Here is a 20,249-nt window from a genome sequence, read left to right as displayed (position 1 = left end):
CCCCAGAATTCATATTCCCAACCTCCCTACCCTCTTCCGGGGAGCTGTGTGGGGCTCCCCAGCTAGGCTGCTGTTGGTCCCTGCCAAGTGGGGCTTGAACAACAACTTCTCCTCCTCCTCCTCCTCCTCCTCCTCCTCCTCCTCCTCCTCCTCCTCCTCCTCCTCCTCCTCCTCCTCCTCCTTCTTCTTCTTCTTCTTCTTCTTCTTCTTCTTCTTCTTCTTCTTCAATATTTTTTTTTTTGCTTTCAGAGAGGAAGAGAGAGGGTGAGAGAGAGATACAAACATCAGTGATGAGAGAATCATTGATCGGCTGCCTCCTGCACACCCACCACTGGGGATCGAGCCTGTAACCTGGGCATGTATCCTTGACTAGAATCCAACTTGGGGCCCTCCAGTCCCCAGGCCGATGCTCTATCCACTGAGCCAAACCAGCTAGGGTGGGCTTGAACTTCTTGAAAGAAAGGCCCAGCTGTCCTTCCTCTGTCCTGCCCAAGCGCCCACCATGCCTGCACCTGGCGGGGTACCCACTTTCACCCTGGCAGCCTGCACTGCTGCTTCCCAGGCCTCTGAGCTGGAAGGCCCCACCCACCTCTGTTGTCCTAGCCATGCCTTGTCCCTGCTAGTTTAAGAGCAAACCCTCAAGAGGGGTGGCCTCAGCAGGGGCCTTGGCACCCCCATCCTGGGAGACCAGGGAGTCTTCCTGAACCTCGGTGGGGCCTGCCATTTGGTGGTGGGGCTTCAGGCACTGGGGTCGTTGACTCCCTCGCGTCGTATTCCCTGGGCCAGCCTATCACACCTCCGGTTCTTGGCAGGAGAGAAGCAGGAGGGGGCAGGAGGGGGCACCCACTCCCTGCCCTCGCTTGAGAGCTACCCTGGCCTCCTGTGCTTTACAGTCAGTGGTGCTGCCCAAATGCCGGGGGACCGCAGAGGCGCTTCAGATCACAGTGGGCCACGTCCTGGGAGACGCCGGCAGCCCCTATCTCATTGGACTGGTAAGGCCAGGTGGGTGGCTGGGCTGCCGGCGGGCCTGAGTGTGTGTGAGGTGGGGAAGGTCTGGGGAGGAAATGCCTGTGGAAAGGCCTGCAAGCTGCCCTGGTGGGCCTGCAGCCCCAGCCTCCCTTCTCTGCAGATCTCCAGTGTCCTGCGGGCCAGACGCCCCGACACCTACCTGCAGCGCTTCCTCAGCCTTCAGCAGAGTTTCCTGTGCTGTGCTTTCGCCATCGTCCTGGGGGGCGGCTGCTTCCTACAGGTTGCACTGCACCTGGAGCAGGACCAGGCACAGGCCCAGCAGCCTGGCTCAGGTACCTCCACCCCTCACACCCATGCCAGGCTCAGGGCTGAACCCCATAGGAGCAAGGGGCACCAGCTACCCCTGAGCTCCTGGCCAGTTTATTTGTTTGCTCATTCATTCATAATTCATTCATTCATCATTCATCATTCATTCATTCAAAAATAGTTATTATGCCCTTGCTATGTGCCCGGCAAGGTTGTAGATGCTGGCAAGTGAATGCCAAGTCCAAGTTCTCCTGGAGCTGATGCTCTAGAAGGCAGAGATTCATGAAACAAACAAACAAAAAAAAGCAAAAGATGGAGTGTGTTTGAGGTGATAAGTGCTACGGAGAGACATAAAGCAGGAAAAGTGGGTCGAGAGGAACAGGTAGGGGCAGTTTAAAATTTTCAAAAGGATGGTGAGGGAGGTCCTCACTGCACAGGTGACATTGGAGCAAAGATTTGGAGTTGAGGGCAGGAGCCCGGCAGCTGTCTGGGGGGAGGAAACAGCTAGTGCAAAGGTCCTGAGGTGGGATGTACCTAGGCAAACCTGATGTGTTTGAGGACTGGCAAGGAGGCTAGTGTAGCTGGAGCAGGAGCCAGGGGAAAGGCATAAGGGTGGCAGCAATGGAGTCAGAGCATGGGTGTTTCAAGGGGCCCTTGTGGGAACTGGGGCTCTAACTCTGAGTGAGATGGGGTCCCTGTGGGCTTTCCAGCAGATGAGCCTTAAGGCAACCGATTCATCCTGCAAAAGCATCACCCTGGCTTCTGTGCTGAGAACAGACTGTAGGGGCTTGGCAGTGATGCAGAGAGGCCACAAGAGGCTCCGCAGCCTCAAGGGAGAGCAGCGGGGCTGGGACCGTGGTGGTGGCATTGAAGACGGGATTTGGAATTTGTTTTGAAAATGGAAGCTAGAGGACTTCCTGACAGGCCTGGTCCCAGAGCTCCTTTTGCCTCCTTTGGGGTTGGCTGAGTTTTTCCTCACACAGGGACCCCGGATGACAAGGATGTGGAGTGCCAACGCCTGCTTCCTGGCACGGACGCTGCCACAGAGGACTCCTGAGGCCCCCTGTCCCGCAGCGAGGAGTCCCACCCACCCTGTCTGCAACCCGCTGTTGGTCTCCGCAGTGTCAGTGCCTCTGCTCACCCTTGGCTGTGGCTCCTGGACTCTGGCCGAGCTGCACCTGCCATGTCTTTGCTCCCAGCTAGAGAGCTGGCCGTGCCTGTGGCGGGGCTGGGAATGGAGCTATCAGCACCCTCCGTGGGAGGCCTGGGCCTGTGCCTGCACCCAGCACGGGGCTGCTCTAGCCTGGGGTCCTCAGCCTGTCTGTCAGGAGGCCCTGATTAAAGTGTGGCCAGTACAAAGCCCATGGATTTCAGGCCTTTGGGCCATTGTGTCATTTATAGTCTCGCCGTGCCTCTGCTGGGAGTGGGAGCAGGAAAGGAAGAGGTGGGGAAACTGAGGGAGCCGCTCAGATGGGTCTCTAGGCCTCTCCACCCTCGACTTCCCACTGTGACTCAGTGCCCTCACTCTGCAGGGTCAGGAGGCCCAGGACACCCCTCTCCGGGAAGTCAGCCTCTGAACAAAAGGCGGGGGCCAAACCGTAGTCCTGGAGATAGGTTTCTTCGAGGGTGCGGGTGTGGGTGTGTGGCTTCAAGTTCCAGGGAGCTGCATGGAGGAGTGCCCAAGCCTGCGCAGACCCAGCCGCCCCAACCACAAGGGGCTCACAGGGCTGAGCAGGAGCACTCCTGGCTGTGCCTTGCTCTGCACACTGGCCCCCACCCCGTCCCCACGCTCTGACCCTAGCACAGCCCACAAGGAGGGCTGGCTCTGCGGGACTCCCACTGGGCTCGGAGCAGCTGGGCGCAGTGGGCCCTGCAGGAGATCAGCAGCTTCCAGGCGGGCGGCATGTTCTTTCCGCCTGTGAGCATGAGCTCCTCGCCCCTCCCCTGGTGCCCGGCCAGGCGATCGCTTGTTTACTTGCTGATCGCCCCCTTCCCTGTGCCAGGCTGTGCCTGTCTCCCAGCAGCTGTGGGCAGGGCAGTGACCCAGCCCTATGCTCACCTCCTGGCCCTTGCTTGCTCCATCCCTGCCCCCTGTGTGCCCTCCCTGTGCTCATTGGTGGATGGGACAAGTTCCAGGAGCTAGACTCTCGCTCAGCCCACGCCTGTTCTCCAGGCCCAGCTCTCCCCCAGGAGAGGCCACACCAGGCCGACCAGCCCCTCAACCCAGGATTTGACACATGGAGCTCATGACGTGGGGGGAGCTGTCCCGTGATAAGAAAAAGGATTCCTGAGGATATTTAGTAAAGGGTTCTGCCCCCAATTACCATGTGGGTGGGGGCTTCCTACAGCACCAAGCAATTCTCTGATGCCAGCTGGGTGTCCTGCAGTCCCACTCGGTTCTGACAGTCTACCCAGTGATGGCGTCACACCCTACAGGCTAAGGGTTCAGTCCTACAAGCCTCCCCCACTCTCCCCATTTCTGATGCCAATCCCAAGTCCAGGTTGTTACCTGTGCCTCTGACCAGCTAGGCCTAGTGAGGCACACGTATGGGCCGAGGAAGGAAAGTAGGCAGAAGAGACTGGCTGGAACCAGAGGGGCTCAGATGCTAGCTGAGGAGTTGGGGCTTGAGTTCTGTAATCTGGGAGAGTTTCTTCTGACTTCAATGGATTCTGGTGTTTGGGTTGCTGGGCAGGGTGGGTGGAGCTTCTCAGGACTGAGCTAGACAAGATGCTGGGCAGGAGTTTATAGGATGTTATCATCGGAAGTGGTTTGAAGCAGAGTGGGAGCTTCGGGGCTGGTGGACTCGGGAGGGAGAGACCAGTACCAGAATGCGCTGAGGTCACAGGTGTAGGTCGGTGTGAGCTCAGCCACTCTGTAGAGCAGAGGAGTGGCCACTGGAACACACCTGTCTGGCTTAAAGGGCATTTGCTTTGTAATCCCCGTCACTAATACTCGGGACTTGTTTGTTGGGAATGTCACGAGGGAACATGCTGCTCAACAGGTTGAGGTCCTCAAGCCTGACCTGCTCCCACAATGTATGAACTGCTCTTCCCAGAAACGTGCCGCATGCCAGGTCCCAGGTGTCATCCTGGCATGTGGGTGTGCCTGCAGAGTGTGTGCCTGTGCTGCTCCTTTCTGTGTTGTTGTATGAGCATGTGCAGATGTGTTTACAGGGTCTTGATAAAAGCTCTTCTTCCGCCCTGACCCCAGGCTTGAAGGATTGAACATGTGTATCGAGATGATCACCCCAACCCTGGCTGTTCCCCTGCAATACCAGACATCGGCCTGCCTGCTTTAGTCCCTGAAGTGTCTGTCTTTCCTCCATGTCTGGTGGTGGTGGTGGTGGTGGTGGTGGTGGGGCGGCTGTGAGGTTCCTTGGTTTAATGCAGACTCTAGAGACAGAGCTGTCAGGAGGCAGCAAGAGGTATGTGACTACACGTGCTCCTTCTGTGTGGCCATGCCAGTTAGGGTGGTAGGGTTGTGTGCAACAGAAACTACCTTAAGTCGGAAGGAAATGTGCTGGAAGCACATCAGGAGTTCACAAAATTGATGGGAAGATAGGAGATTCAGGAGCCAGGGCTCCTTGGATCATCTTATTGGGGGGCCTTCACCAAGCTCCAGACAGATTTTCCCTGTTCTTTTGCCACCCTACTCAAGATTTAAAACACTGGGCAAGAGGATCCTATGCCAGTGATGGCGAACCTATGACATGCGTGTCAGAGGTGACACGCGAACTCATTTTTTTGGTTGATTTTTCTTTGTTAAATGGCATTTAAATATATAAAATAAATATCAAAAATATAAGTCTTTGTTTTACTATGGTTGCAAATATCAAAAAATTTCTATATGTGACACGGCACCAGAGTTAAGTTAGGGTTTTTCAAAACGCTGACACGCCGAGCTCAAAAGGTTCGCCATCACGCTCCTATGCCATGCCTTGATGTCTAACTCCACTAAGATCAGGAAACGAGGGTGCTGTTAGGAGAGGGGATGGACTCTGAACATCAAAACAAAACAGCAATGAAGGGGGGAAAAAGACCAACCCCCCCCATAAAACAATAAAAAACAAGAGAACAAACATGGTGTCCATTATAATGGTCTTGTGCAGGCCACTGGTCCTATCTCAGATGCAGTTTCTCCATGGGAAAGGGAAGAGGCTGGATTTGATGTCTTTCAAGGGATTCTTCTTTTCTGATGGTCTGTGTCCATGACCAGAGGAGGATGAAGCTTCTGTCATTTAGAAAGTGTTAGAAATGTTCAGATGACAGAACAGAAATGCCTGTGTTTGTGGGTACTCAGAGCCATCTGTTCTGAGCAGGAGAGAGAGGCAGAAATGAAGCATTCTGAGAAAACTCCTGAGCCAACCTGGGCTGGGGATGGAGGGGCTCCAACAAATCCGAGCTGGGAACACCTGGCCAGGTGCCTTCTCCCCACTTGTGTGTGGTGACCTGGAGAAGGTAATCAAAGGGCGGACAAAAATGGCACTTAGAAGTTAATGGAGGGTGGAGTCAATCGGGGAGAAAATGTCTTTTCCAGAGGGGCCGGGAGAGGAATCTGGCTGGTTTTGGAGTTGCCGAGAGCAATAGACACATGATACAAATCAACACATACTTCTGAGCACCTGCTAAATGTCATTTACTCATTCAATCAACAAACATTCTCTGAACACCTCCTGTGGACGGGGATGAGTCAGACAGGGTATGGGCCCTGGAGACTCAGCCTAATGTGGGGCGGGTGTGTGTGTGGGTGGACAAACACTATCAGCACAATGTGTGGGTGGGATGGAGGGACACACAGGTTACTCAGGTAGCCCAGAGGAGGAAATGACAGTTGCTCAGCTGGCTCAAGAAGGGCTTCCTGGAGGAAACCATGTCTGCACTGGGTTTCTAAATAACAAGTGGGAGGATAGGCAGAACAAGACCAGAGAGCCTGGGGAGGGGGACTAGCCCATGTGACGCTCTCCGTGGTACTGAAACATCATTGCATTAGTAGGACAATGGCTTTTTAAAAAATATATATATTTTATTGATTTTTTTACAGAGAGGAAGGGAGAGGGATAGAGAGTTAGAAACATCAATGAGAGAGAGAGAGAGAGAAGCATCGATCAGCTGCCTCCTGCACACCTCCTGCTGGGGATGTTGCCCGCAACCAAGGTACATGCCCTTGACCGGAATCGAACCTGGGACCCTTCAGTCTGCAGGCTGACGCTCTATCCACTGAGCCAAACCGGCTAGGGCAGGACAAGGGCTTTTGTGTGGATGGGAGAGCAGGAACTATACACAAGTGGCCCCAACTCCTGCCACTCCTCTGGGCTCCAGGAAGTATAACTATGCGTGAGTTTATGGAGCTCAATTTTCTGTGTGGTGGAATGTAATTTTGAGAGATGGGCGGCAGGATCTGAGGCTAGGGGTTGGTACGGCTCACAAAGCGCTATGAAAGGTTTCGGAGATCATATTAAGGACCTTAGATATATATTTTTTAGGGAACTTAGATATTTTTAATCCCACAGGCAGTAAGGAGACATGAAATGTTTTTATGTAGGGTAGTGATGGGGTCATATGTGTGATTTAGAAAACTGCTGGCAAGAAATATTGAGAAAAGACTGGAAGCGGATGTTGGGGCAGGTGGTGCTGAGCTTTAAAAGGGTCCCAGTGAGACAGAGAGATTTGTACTAAGTCAGTGAGCAATGCAGACCTTGGGAGATATTAGAGGAGCAAATGGAAGGGACTTAGATGTGGGAGTTGAGCGAGAGAAAGGAGTCCCAAATGGCAACCCAGATTTTCAGCTTGGTGACAGTGTAGATGATGATGCTATTTGCCAAGAGATAAATGATACTGGGGTGGGGGAGGTTTAGGAAAAAGATGATGAGTTCCATTTCGGATGTGCTGAGTTCAAGGAACTGTGGGTGGTCTAGGAGGGAATGTACAGAAGACTGCATATGGACCTAGTACTTGGAGATGAGGTTGTGTCTGGAGATGGAGATTGGTGTGTCATGGGCACGGGGTGAAGGCTGAAAGCCCATGCCTGGGTGAGAAGCTGCCAGGGGAGAGTGTGCCAAGCGAGAAGGGAAGAGACTGAAGCCTGAGCTGGAAACATTCTCATGTAGGGGGACGGGTGGAGGAGAGGTAGACTGAACTCCCAGTTGCTTCCTTGGTGATATGGAGACAGAACCCTAGAAGTCCTTTGACCAATGGTCTCATGACTGCCAGAGGCTCTCAGAAGGCTGCTGTCACTTGCCGGGGGCCACACAGCCAGAAAGGACTATGGCTGAAAGGATGAGGAATTTGGGGGAGGCAGACGGGGCCCCCAAGGCTGGGCTTACAGCCGTGGCTGTGCCTCCGTCACAGCTGGACAGTCTCACAGCCGGACACTGTGCTCCAGCTGGTACCATCGCACAGGAGGGCCATTGCCAGGGCCCAGCCCCAGCCCCATGGAGCTCCTAGGTCTGTCTTTACCTTTCAGTCACCTGTCATCCCAGGCCGCCCATCGGAACTTCCCCTGTCCAGCTTTGCAGGCTTGGATTCGGCAAGCTGGAAAGAGGCAGCGAGGCAACTTTCAGAATGAAATCTGCTTTTCTAACCCTTCCGTCACAGTCAGTCATACCCAACATGCCAAAGCATATTTTTAGTCATTTCGCAGAATTTAAAATACACCTCAAGGGTGTCAAAAGCCACAAGCAGCTTGGGGATTAACTGCTCACAAGAGACAGTGGGTCGGGGTTGTGTGGGGGGATGCCTCATGCTGAGTCACCCCTTTGCCATGTCATGACTCACTGTGGCCGACACCCTCTGAGAAGCACCTGCCTGAATTTGGCTCTGGAGGAGCCGGAGGTAGGAACTGAGCTCCCAGCCCAGGGGGTGGTGTTAGAGCCCCCACCCCCCCACTCCCCGTCAGCACCTGACACTGACTAGCCGTGTGCCCATAACGGGGTCATTTCTGGGCCCTGGGCCCTGTCTGTGAAAGACATGGAATAATTCTGGTTTCTCAGGTTCTGTCTAGTTCTACCATTCTGCCCTCAGCACTTTGTACAGGATTTTAATTTCAATCAAAGTCTCAAACGCATGAGTGGGGCGGGGGGGGGCAGAACCTCAGCACCTCTGAGATGGAAGACAGGACTCCCCCCTCCACTGACCACTCCTTGACTTCCAGATTGTCTGATTCCCATCTTTCCATCTACCCCGCAGAGAGAAACTGAGTCCCAGGGAGTCTAGGCCAGGGTCCTGCCACCCTCCGGGGACAGCTGGACTAGGTCCAAACCCCTTGTCTTCCATTCAGGGGTTCCTCCCTTACCTACTGCACAGCTGGAAGCTGACGCTTGGGGATGCCACCCACTCAGGAGAGGAGCCCCCTTCTTAATGCCCTGCTTCTGGTGGAGCCCTGGCTCTCGCTGCCCGGGGCTGCCTCTCTGTGAGACAGGGGTAGGGTCTCAGCGCACACACAGGAATGGGCCCAGAGGGAGGTGGGGGACTCATCAGGTTTCCCTGGGGAGATAGCCTCGTGTGCCTGTTGGAGACCTGGGTCCAGGGCTAAGCGCGCACGGCTCACGCTTCCTGGTTCTTAAGCAGTTCTCTCTGAACTGATTACATGAGGGCGGGTGAGCAGCTGCTGGAGCGGCCACGGGTTCTCCTACAGGAGCTCCCCTCACCCCCCCACTTCAGAGACCCTCTCTCCAGCACGTGCACGAGCTGGAGCCTTCAGCTTTCTTCCAGCTCCGCCAAGGGCCCAGTCTCGTGGTAGGAAGTGGAGACGGAGGGCACTGAATGGGTTCTGGGGAGTCCTGCTTCCCGCACCCTGATCCTCGCCCAGTAGCTCCCGCGGTGGTGCGGCTCCAGCGTGACTGCGCCCCCGTCGGGCAGAAGGGGCTCTGCGGAAGGACACCCCCCCGGGGCAGCACGTGCGGGGCGGGGCTGGGGGCCGGCTCTGCAGCTGATTGGGCGCGGCGTGGTGGGCGGAGCCGGACCTCAGCTGTCAGAGCCGCGGCGGCGGCGACCGCGCATCGTGCTGAACGCTGGCCGCGCCGCAACCAGGGCCGGAGCGCAGGAGCCGACGGGGCCGGGCCGGGATGGTGCTGCGGCGGCTCCGCGGCGCACACACGCACTGAGCGGGTCCAAGCTGGGCCGCGCGCCCCCCGCGCCCCCCGCCGCCGCGATCCCGGCCGGCATGATGTGCCTGGAATGCGCCTCGGCGGCGGCGGGCGGCGCGGAGGAGGAGGAGGCGGACGCGGAGCGGCGGCGCCGGCGCCGGGGGGCGCAGCTAGGAGCTAGCGGCGGCGGTTGCTGCGGGGCGCGGGCAGCGGGCGCCGCTGGAGTTGCGGCCGCCGACGATGAGGTGCAGACGCTGTCGGGCAGCGTGAGGAGGGCCCCGTCGGGACCTCCCAGCTCCCCCAGCACCCCCAGCTGCGCAGCCGCTGCCAAGGGCCCTGGCGCGCAGCAGCCCAAACCCGCCAGCCTGGGCCGCAGGCGAGGGGCAGCCGCCGCCATCCTCAGCTTGGGCAACGTGCTCAACTACCTGGACAGGTACACCGTAGTAGGTGAGCTAGTGCCCCATCCAGCCCGAGAACCAGAACTCCCCGCCTCGAGGTACCCCGGGGAGCCTGTGGTCCCAGATCCCCTTTATCCAAGCCTTACGCGGGGTCCCTAAGGGCCCTCCGCTCAGGCCCCCTGATCCAATCCAGAAACCGCCCCCACCCGGGGCTTGGGGTTGGGGGAGTCCCACCCCTGGAATAGCCCGCGCGTCCTCGCCAGCCCTTGACGTCCCATCCGTTGTCCTCTTTTCCAAGAGTCTCCTTTGCGTCTCTCTGCCTTTCGCCTCCGCGCCCCGTTCCGCCCCCACCTCAGATTTTCTGGCCTCTCCTCCCCTTCCCCCGGTCCAGGCTTCTGTAGGTCGGTAGCCCGTCAGTTCCTTCCTCCATCGCTTCCACTCCCCTGCGTCCGTGCGGCGAGTGCGCGCGCCCCTTGCTGGTGTGCGCTATGGGGGACCAAGTGTGTGCGCGCAGGCAGCGCGGGTGTGTGTGTGTGTGTGTGTGTGTGAGCGTGTGAGCGCGTGGCTGACAAAGGCTCCAGGCTGCGGGGAGCAGAGGGAAGGGCGGAGCGGGTCTGAGGCGCCTGGGGACCCAGGATGCGGTTTGCAGCTGGCCCTGGCTAGAGGCCTGAAGACGCCTCCCCCTGCTCTATGGCGCCTGGGGCCTGGGGTAGGGCGCTGGCCACTGGGGCTAGAGAAGGGTTGTCTCGTCCTCTATGGACATCTCGGCGAATTAGCCTGGGAGATGGCGTTCCATAGAATAACCGGGTTCTAGCCCCAGACTTACCTCTCCGGTACCTCGTGTGTGACCTTGGGCCAGTCTCCGCCTGTGTTTAGGTCTGTTTGTGAGGTGGTTGATCGCTGGGCCTTTGCGGATGGAGTTCCAGTCTGCTCCCTCCCCTCCCCCAATTCTCAGGAGTCTTGGAGTAGGGACTTCCCCGGAGGCTGCCCTTAGGTGGGAATGGTGCAGCCCAGAGAGAAAGGGACCTGGCATGGGTGGGGGCTCCGGAGCGTGCTGGAGAGCTGAGGCAGTATATCTGGCATGCTGGTCCAGAGCCTGCTGAACCACAGCTTAGGAAAATCCGGAACTACAAACAAATAAAAGGCAGGGGGAATTTGGGACGGACTTTAAGGAGGACTTGGAGGTGATCTGGAGGAGAGCCCTGTATAAACCAGATGCTACCTGGGTCCCCTTCTCTGGGCCTCGGTCTCCTCCTCTGTTGATGGGGGTTTTGTGTGAGTGGAAGGGAGGAACTCTGATGGGAGTGCAGCGGCCTCCCCCCTCTCTCACTCCAGCTTTCAAAACCTTTGCTCTCTCCATCCCTCCGCTGCACGCTCAGGGTGGAAGTGGACGCCAGTGGCACCAGTTTCTTCCTTTGCTCTTGTGAGCAGGAACACCCACTATGGCCCAAGTGCACCAGCTCTGTCATGCAGGTGCCTGCCTGGGACCTGGGAGTTTAAGAGCCACCCTAAGGCGGGGAGAAGTCAGAGAACATTGGGACCCTGTGGTCAGTGCAAAACAGACTTCTGTATACAGATGGGGAAACCCAGGCCCCTGTATGAGCCTTGTCCAAGATGGCCCGAGAGTGCACGGCCAGGAGGGCGTTAGAACTACCATTAAAGCTTGCCTAGGAGAGGGTTTCCCCCTCTCTCGGCTGAGCAGTGGATGGGCTGCTGCTGGCACTGCAGCACTTTCAACTTGTTTTTTCCGGCCCCAGACCACCCGCTCTGATCTTCTTAAGGAAGCCCACTCTGCCGGAGGCTGAGAGGAGAGGGTGGGATCCGGGAGGTCTGGTGTTTATCTGCCCCCACCCCGACTCGGGTCCCAGCATCAGAATATCAGAAGCTAGGAAATTTCTGGTGAATTGGTACCGGGGGTGGGGGTGGGGTGAGGGGGGGATGGGGAGCAGTGGCCAAGCGGGGCGTGGACAGGAGGGAGGAAGGCCAGGAAAGCCCTGTGCAAACAGGGCCGGAGCTCATGCACCACCCCGCCTCCAACACACAACATACACAGATTTCCTCTCCGGATGAGTCTGGCTCCCTCTCCCTGTCTTTATGGTAGATTTCCCCTACACTCTCCTGGCCCCAAGTGCAGTTTTTAGGAAGATTTACTGTCTCTATGGCAACTACTATGGCTTGGGTGGGGCAGGGGAATGGTCATTCCAGGTCTGAGCCCACCTGTTGCTGGCTGGCCCATCTGAGAGAGAGCCAGGGGATGCTGACACTCCATTGATCGGTCACTTTTGATGTCCCCCCCCACGCACCCCTCCCCCACCCCCCAGAACTTTACAGTCTGGTCCTGGCTCCCGCCTCAAAAAAGAGACTTCCCACTCTCTTTTAAATCTGTCCTGTGGATTTCTGTCTTCATGGTATAGATCAGCTCTGCCCAAAAGGAATATAATGTAGGCCCCATATACCATTAAAAATTTCTAGCAGTCGCATTTAAAAAAGTAAATAAGTGAAATGAATTAATATATTTTATTCAACTCAATATACCCAACCTACTTCGACATGTAGTCAGTATAAGAGCTACGGGTGAGATATTTTGCCTTCTTTTTCATACTAAGTTTTGAAACACTGCATGTTTGACATTTTAGCACGTGTCAGTTCAGGCGACTTGCATCTCAGGTGCTCACCAGACACAGTGGCTGGGGCCGCTGCAGTGGGCAGTGCAGCTCTAGAGTCCCTGGTGCCAGATGTAAGTCCAGCTCTTCAGCGGCCAGCTGTGTGACCTTGGGCATGTCCCCCGAGGCTTGCAGGTGATCATTTCCTCCTCTCCACCGCTGGGTCGTGTGGAGCAAATGGAATGTCTTTTAAGCACCTGGGACAAGGCCAGACTCCTAGGAGAGCGTCACAGATGTCAGCTGCCTTCTCTCCTTTGCCTCTGAGCAAGCTGTGGCCTGGCCCCGATGCCCTCCCGCCGTTCTCTGTTTTGAACAGTCTCTTTCAGGACACCTTTTCAAACCTCTCTCTTCTCCACCAGGACTGCTCTCTGTCCTGGGAACAGCGGTAGACCTGCCTCTGCCCTAGCATTCCCAGCGCCACCCAGTGATCCAGCTAATTATGGCCTCTCCTTGCCTTGGGAACCCCTGAGGGCAGCAGGTGAGGAGGGCCAGGCTCCGGCTCTTGCTTCCTTCCCGAGCTGTTTCAGTTGGATGAAAACGAGGGAACCCAGAAACCACTCCTGCCCTCCGCCTCCTTGTGCCGATGGGACACTGGGGAATGCAGGCGCTCATCCGAGGTCGCAGGGCCCAGAGAGCAGAACCAGAGCCCCAGTGCAGTGTTCTCTTGGTGGAGGTCCCTGCTCTCTGCTGGCCAGACTCTGGGCGATGACTTTCACTCAGTTTATCAGAGGCTGGTTAAGGCCCCCCCCCTCCCCAGGGCATGTGGCTTCTGCTCCCCTGGCCCCTCCCAGCCTGGCAGCCACCCACTCTCCATTCTGAGTCCACTTGTGGCTGCCAGGTGAGGAGGAGGAGGGAGCTGCTCAGGTGTGGGTCCTGGATCCCCTCTTCCCAGCTCTGCTTCCTGGTGCCAGAGTTGCCTCTGCCCCTGGACTCCCATTCTTTCATCTGTAAAGTGGGAGCAGAGCTGAGGGTGTGGGCGGCAGCCTTCTGCTCCTGCAACCAGGCCCCGCAAGAGGGGGCCCGCGCCGGCCCTATCCATGGTTGGAAGACCGACTACTTGAGAGCTGGGATCTGTCCCCAACTTCTCTGGGGTACCTGTCCCTTCCTAGGTTCCTTCCCTTTGATCCAGCCCATGGATCCACTAGAAACTGGGTGGGTGGGGGCTGGTGAGGAGGAGCAGAGCCCTGCCCTGGGGGAGTCCTTTTCTGCCCAAGAAGCTGAGACTGGTGTCCGTGGCAACCGCTCACTAACACAAACCCGGAAGAAGAGTGGAGCATAGGGACCCAGCCAAGAACACAGGCCTGGCACGGGGCCTGGGGGCTTCCCCAAACACCTGAGCCGGTGGCGAGGGGGCTGCCAGGCTCGGTATCTTGGCTCCTTTTTGTCTGCTTGGCTGTCTGTCCAGAGCTGACAGATGGGGAAATGGAGGCCCAGGGTCTCTCTCCTACAGGGTTACCTGGTGGGAAGGGCCCGTTAAGCCTCACCTCTGTGGCTGTCTTTGTGGATAAGGTTGGTCAATACTGCCTCCATCCCGTCCCCCCAGGTAGTTTTGTCCCCTTGGGTGGGCCTGCTGTAGCCTCTGACACACCAGCACTCCCTGAAAGCTGCAGGGCAGGTGTCCCAGGGCTGCATTCCAGAGCACCTGTCTGCCAGGTCAGCAGGCAGGTGAACCGCAGGCCGGCCTGGAATGCCGGCACCCTGATGACTAACTGCCTGCTGCCCATTTCCTTGATCCTTCTTCCTCCTCAGGCATTTTTGCGGTTGGTTCCGTCAGTACCTGGGCTGTGCTGTAAGACCTGTTGGAGGAAGTGTCTTTAAAAAATTTTTCTTTTAAGTTTATTAATTGACTTAAGAGAGGGAGAGAGAGAAGAAGGGAGAGATAGAAACATTGACTTGTTGTTCCACTTATTTCTGCATTCATTGGTTGATTTGCATATGTGCCCTGACTGGGGATCGAACTGGCAACCTTAGTGTATTGGAAGGATGCTCTAACCAACTGAGCTACCTGAACCTCACTACCTTAGTCTGGGAATTGAATGCCCCAGCCTGTGCCTTAGATTCCCATTTTATGAATGGGGCAAGAGGCTGCAGGCTGCAGGTTACAGCCTGATCTGAGAGTAAGCCTGTCTGTGTCAGAGCTGCTCAGAGAGGAGAGAGCTCCTTGTCACTTCTCCAGACAGGAAGTGGCTTTTGTTTCTGCCCAGGTGTGGGGGTCCTGACATCCTGATAGTAGAAAGGGAGTGAGAGGAGGGGGGCAAAGGGGATACGGGTTTGATTTTCTTTGTGTTTCTGTTAAAATACATTTTTTTTTTTTATTTCAAAGAGGAAGGGAGAGATAGAAACATCAATGATAAGAGAGAATCATTGATTGGCTGCCTCCTGCACTGGGCATGTGCCCTTGGCCAGAATCAAACCTGGGACCCTTCAGTCTGCAGGACGATGCTCTATCCACTGAGCCAAACTGGCTAGAGCCTGGTTTGCTTTTCAAGCTCCTGGGGCTGGACTCCTGTTGGGCTCTGAATGTCCTCTGGGCTGAGCTCCTGGCTTTGCCAGACTTGCTGTGTGACATGATGCAGATCCTGCCCCCCTCTGAACCCTAAATCCATAATAGGTGATTTTGCGCCTCTCTGTTTTTTTAAAAATATATATTTTTATTGATTTCTCAGAGAGGAAGGGAGAGGAGAGAGATAGAAACATCGATGATGAGAGAGAATCAGTGATTGGCTGCCTTCTACAGGCCCCACACTGGGGATCGAGCCCACAACCCAGGCATGTGTCCTGACCTGGAATTGAGCCATGATCTGGTTCATAGGTCGATGCTCAACCACTGAGCCATGCGGGTCAGGCTGCTCCTCTCTTTTTGTGGTCAGCATCTTGCTCCCAAGGGTAGCATGGGCCACTTGGTCACAGGAACGCTGATCTGCTGGCCCCTGGCTCTGCCTGCATCTCCCTCCCCCAGGGTAACCAGATCCGTTCCCCAGTTACTGCAGCAGCCAACCTCAGTTTCCCTGGTTGGGTCTCAGTGGTACCGCTCCCCTCCTTCCGAGAAGTCCTCCCCAACTTTCTGGGCTGAGCCAGGCACCTAACTTGTGGTTTTCAACTGTACTCTTTCCCATATCCATCCCAACACCTACCCCTGTGTAGGGTGGCTGTCTCCCTCCAGCCTTGAGGGGCTGAGCCTGGTCATCTCTGGTTGTGGGTTCGATATCCAAGGGCCTGGCACAAGCTTGGCCCTTGTTGACTGACTTGAATGGCAGAGTTGGGTTGACCCTGACCTGTCTGACCCCAAAGCCCATGCTTCTGAGCTGAAAGGGCCTTGAAAGGTTTGGACAACCTAGATAAGCTGCTGAGGTCAGGGTTTCTCACTAGGTGGCCGGCCCAACCCTTTCGTCCTCACCAGATTACACAATGATCTGTGGGACCTCCCCCCCCCCCCCCCGAAGGAAATTGGGGAAGTGGTCAGCATGGTCCCTGCCTGCCCAGCTCTTAGCCCCGACAGTGGGGGCCCCTGGCCCCCGTACTGGGAAGAATGGCTTCTGTACATTCTGGAGGGCACTGGGTGGCTATGCCCGGTCTCTCCTGCAGAGAGGGCACTAAAGGTGAAGGGCTGGCCCAGGTACACAGGGAGGCTGTCTGCTCTGGGCCTGGCCCTCTCCGGGTAGCTAGCTGGGAAGTTGGTGAAAGGAGCCCTAGGGGAGACGTAGCAGAAATAAGCAGGAACAATCCCCCCCCCGGAGCTCCGAGGGAGGACTGGGGCCTGGCTTCCTGCCCCCCCTCAATTCCCTGCCATCCCGGAGACCTTGCTGGGGTCTCTCCCCAAACCTGGTAGCTCTGGAGGTCTTTGTGGTCCCTTTACGTCAAGCATGGATTTCCCAATGGGGTCCCAGGAGGCAAGGTGCATGATTAGGCTTTGAAAACCGTAAAGGGCTGTGCCTGGGGAGGGGTGGTGCTACTTGGCCACGCCCACGTGAGGGCTGTGGATGTGGATGCGCAGAAGGGGCTGGTTGCGCCCCCTTTTCTGGGTTTTGTTGGGGTGAGGTGGGAGAACACAGGCCAGGTCTGGACCTTGGAGGCCAGCTCAGCCTTACTTCCCACCTGTTTTTTTGGCCTTTGTCCCATTCACCTCTGAATCTCAACTTTCCACCCGAGAAGTGGGAGCAGAAGCCGCTGGTCCCCTTGGCCACTGAAGCAGCACACCAGGAAAGCTGGGAGTCGGTGGCTTGAGCTGCGCCGTTCTGCGGTCTCTTATCTCTCTCCCTACACTCCCCTTATCTTATGCCCGTGGTCACACAGGCCACGCCCTCTGAGGATCATGACGAGGGTGTGGCCACCTTGTCCTCCGTCCAGTGGTCTGGGGAGCCTCTGAGGCAGGACAGGGCCAGGGAGGCTGAGCTGGGAAAGGAGGGGCGGTGCAAAGCCCCCAAATTGCTAAGGCCGAGCCTGGTTCCAGGAAAGCTGGCCCCAAATGATAGACTAGAACCACAGGACAGAGGCCGGCTGCCTGTCCCCGCCCACCCTGGGCATGGAGACTTGGTGGGGAGAAGGGGGGCTCTCTGAGCTCTGAGGGTGGGTCCTCTCTAGGGCTGGCAGGCAGGGCTTTTGGTAGGGAGGGGTGCTATGGTCTCCAGCTGGAGTGCCCTTTAGGGGGACAAGCTTGCAGTCTAGATCCTCTAGGGAGGGGGTAGGGCCTCTCTGAGGGCACTGGGGTTGGGGCCTTATACTCAGGATCCCTGCAGAGATAACCACTAAGCTATCCTGTCATTAATGACCCAGGGTTGTAGAACAACATGCGGGTAGGAGGGCCAGCATATGAAGAACAAATGTGAGGTTTAGGATGAACCTGGCAGGGATGTAGGGCGATCCTGGGTTCCTCTCGTCCTGAGGCTCCCAGTAGGGGCCAGAAGCTCCTGGCAGTCACTAAGCTTGTCCCTGGTGGGAGCTCTGGGTGGAAGAAGTGTGTGTGCTAGAGAGCCTGGGGCCCCGATCGGGCACGGCCTTGGCCAGTCCCGTTAGGCTAAAGGGGGAGAGGGTGTTGTCAGTCGGGCCAGGCTGTGGTTTCCCAGCCTTAGCCATCCATCCAGAGCCAGGTCAGCAGAGCCAGGCCCTCAGGCCCTATAATTACTGGGGTGGGAGCTGTGGCCCAGTGTTAAAGCAGAGAAAGCCAGCTCTGAGGCCTCCAGAGGGGGCCCAGGGTCCCTCCTAGGGGGACCAATCAATGGCAGGCCTGACCCATCCCTTCAGATCCCTAGGTCCCGTCTCTCTAGCCATCTGCCCTCATTTTGGAGAAAAGATCACTGAGGTGGGAGTTCCCATTGTTCTCTGTCAGGACGAGGACTCCTGCCCCATGAGCTAATGACCTGTGATGACATTTATTGACTACCTACTGTGTGCCAGGCACCATTCTAAGCACTTTACATGGACCAACCTACTCAAACCTCACAACAACCATAGAAAGCAGATCTTTTTTTTTAAAAAAAAATATATTTTATTGATTTTTTACAGAGAGAAAGGGAGAGGGATAGAGAGTTAGAAACATCGATGAGAGAGAAACATCGACCAGCTGCCTCCGGCATACCCCCCACTGGGGATGTGCCTGCAACCAAGGTACATGCCCTTGACCGGAATTGAACCTGGGACCCTTGAGTCTGCAGGCCGATGCTCTATCCACTGAGCCAAACCAGTTAGGGCAAGAAAGCAGATCTTAAAACTAAGCCATATTACAGAAGATGAGACCGGCACAGAGAGGTTAAGTAACTTGCTTGGGTCACACAGCAGGGGAGGTTGAGAAGCCAGGATTTGAACCCAGATGGTTTGGCTCTAGAGCCCATGCTCTTGGGAATTCAGCTAAGTTGCCTGTTGCTCTGAGAGAGGCAGAGTGACTGTGGGGTGGTGATGACTGTGCTTGGGGAGTGAGCTTGAGTGGCCTGCCCTGGCAGACTAGGCAAGAAGAGACCTCAGGATCACAATGTCCCTACCTTGCATCTGAGGCTGGTCTGAACTGGGGCTCCTGAGGTCATTGTGGGCTTCCTTGTACACCGTGGCCTTTCGGCGGACTCGGTGATGTCAGCAGTTTGGGTCTGGACCTGGCTCCTCTGGTGTCTACAGAGGGACCAGCAGTGATGGGGATCACCGTGAGTATCTGTGACCAGCCAACTGGGTGAGTCAGGCCAGATTCCAACCAGCTCTGGGGGTGCCCTCAGGGTTACAGGTACCTCTTCAATAGGAGCTGCAGAGGAGGGGTTGGGTGGGGGTGGGGGTGTCCTGGCAGAAGTGATCTTGGATCTGGGCTCTGGATCAGGTGGATCTTAACAAGTGGACGTGGACACTCCAGGAGGGGGGCATGGCTGTAGTCAAGCCTGGAGGCCTACATACAGGCTGTTACGTGAGAGTCATCGTGGCCTCAGATCAGCCAGGCCCGTGGTTTCCCAACACCCGGGCTGTGTGTTAATGGGACCCTGCTCCTCACCTCTAGACCGGGTGATTGTACAGACGTGGATCACGGAGGCCTCAGATGCTAGAAGAAATCTGGCCTTCATTTGGGTGGCAATTGGGAGCCACTCAACATTATTGGGCAGCCACGCCAATGAGCTAAGACTGGTAGCCCTCTGAGAACAGTGTCTGGCACATAGTAAGCACGAAACACGTTAAAACCCAGATTATTGTTGCTGTTGGTAGTCGTTATACTGAACCAGGGGCCTGGGCCAGTGGACTTTGAAGAACACATGGGTAACTGAGCCCTACCCAGAGGTGACAACCACTGGATCATGGCATTAGCTCCCTGAGTCCAGACACTGTCTGGAGTCTCTGAACCCAGCCCAGGACCTAGTAGATCGATACGTGCTTGTGAGGTCAGGCTGCGGGAGCGATGCTAGATGGGCCAAGAGAGGAAGCAGGGAGCCCGGAGAGGAGGCCACGTGGTGAAGGAGAGAATTGTTGGGCCCACTCATGGGCCAGTGGGAGGCAAGGGGGTATCATGGCTGACCCCCAGGTGTCTGGCCTGGGGGGTGCCACTCAGGGAATGGGGACCAAGGGGTGGAGCCCAGGTGGCTGGAACACTGAGGGGTGAGAGGGCCTGTGGGACTGAGCCACCAGGAGGAGTGATGGAGGTGAGGCCGTCGAGTTGAGGAGGGGCGCGGACATTCGCTGTAAAGTGGGGAGAGAGAAGAAGCAGTTGGCAGAGGGGACAGGTCAGGACTGCTTTCGCCACCAGGATGAGAGAGTTGTGAGCGCTTTCTTAGGCTGATGTGCAGGAGACAGCGGTGAGGGAGCTGAAAGTCCAAGCTCAAGCCAGGGGCAGGCCCGGGGCAAGATCCCCGAGAGGCAGGAGGAACAGGTGGCCTAGAGGGGACCTTCCACAAGAGACAAGACCCTTGGGGCTCGGAGGGTGTAGCTGGGGTCAGTGGAGGAGAAGATTCCGCTGCTCCTGCTGCTCCTGAATGTTTCCTGGGCCCAGGGAAGAGGACCCTGCGGGCAGAGGGCGATTCTGGCTGTGGATTTGGGGTGACTGCCTGGAGACGCCTGGACTGGGACCTGTGGCCATGGGACGGGTGGGGTGGGGCCTCCACCGTGCGTGCCCTGGCTGGTGGGGCTGGTGGAGTGGGCTTGGCCTGAGTTGTAGGCGGCTTCTCCTGGGCGTGAGGCCCATCCTGTGACCCACCAAACCTCAGCCTCCAGGAAAGAGGCTAAAAATAAGGCTGTGGTGAAGAAGGGAGGGGGTGTGGGCCCAGGCCAGGCTGGAGCCCAGAGGAAAATCTGAGACGACCGGCCGGGCTGCTGTGACACACGCTTCCCGTGCCAGTGGCCGGCGGGATCTCATCCTCTTGTGGCCG

The 20,249-nt window shown here is 56.8% G+C and overlaps 2 protein-coding genes across 6 annotated transcripts in view; both read left to right on the top strand.

Annotated features, from left to right (window-relative positions):
- SPNS3 (SPNS lysolipid transporter 3, sphingosine-1-phosphate (putative)) overlaps positions 1-2,634 on the top strand; it is a 42,777-nt gene extending 40,143 nt beyond the window's left edge. The window contains exons 10-12 of the mRNA XM_059669027.1: positions 894-992; positions 1,130-1,301; positions 2,259-2,634. Of these exons, the coding sequence (XP_059525010.1) occupies positions 894-992; positions 1,130-1,301; positions 2,259-2,332 (345 nt within the window). The 3' untranslated portion in view covers positions 2,333-2,634. The remainder of the gene's footprint in view (positions 1-893; positions 993-1,129; positions 1,302-2,258) is intronic.
- Positions 2,635-9,242: 6,608 nt separating this feature from the next.
- Positions 9,243-20,249, top strand: part of SPNS2 (SPNS lysolipid transporter 2, sphingosine-1-phosphate) — a 37,650-nt gene continuing 26,643 nt past the window's right edge. For 2 of the 5 annotated variants that reach the window (XR_009449099.1, XR_009449098.1), the window contains exon 1: positions 9,295-9,806. Coding sequence is in view for 3 of the 5 variants with exons in the window: in XM_059669029.1 (XP_059525012.1) it covers positions 9,437-9,806 (370 nt within the window). In the remaining 2 variants the exon portion in view is untranslated. Of the gene's footprint in view, positions 9,807-20,249 lie in introns of all 5 variants that reach the window. The other 3 variants (XM_059669029.1, XM_059669031.1, XM_059669030.1) reach the window with 3 other exon arrangements.

The sequence above is a fragment of the Myotis daubentonii genome, chromosome 16 (genome assembly GCF_963259705.1).
Source record: "Myotis daubentonii chromosome 16, mMyoDau2.1, whole genome shotgun sequence".
Taxonomy (NCBI): Eukaryota; Metazoa; Chordata; class Mammalia; order Chiroptera; family Vespertilionidae; genus Myotis; species Myotis daubentonii.
Note: the sequence above shows the minus strand (reverse complement) of the source record. Positions and strands in the feature narration are given on the sequence as shown.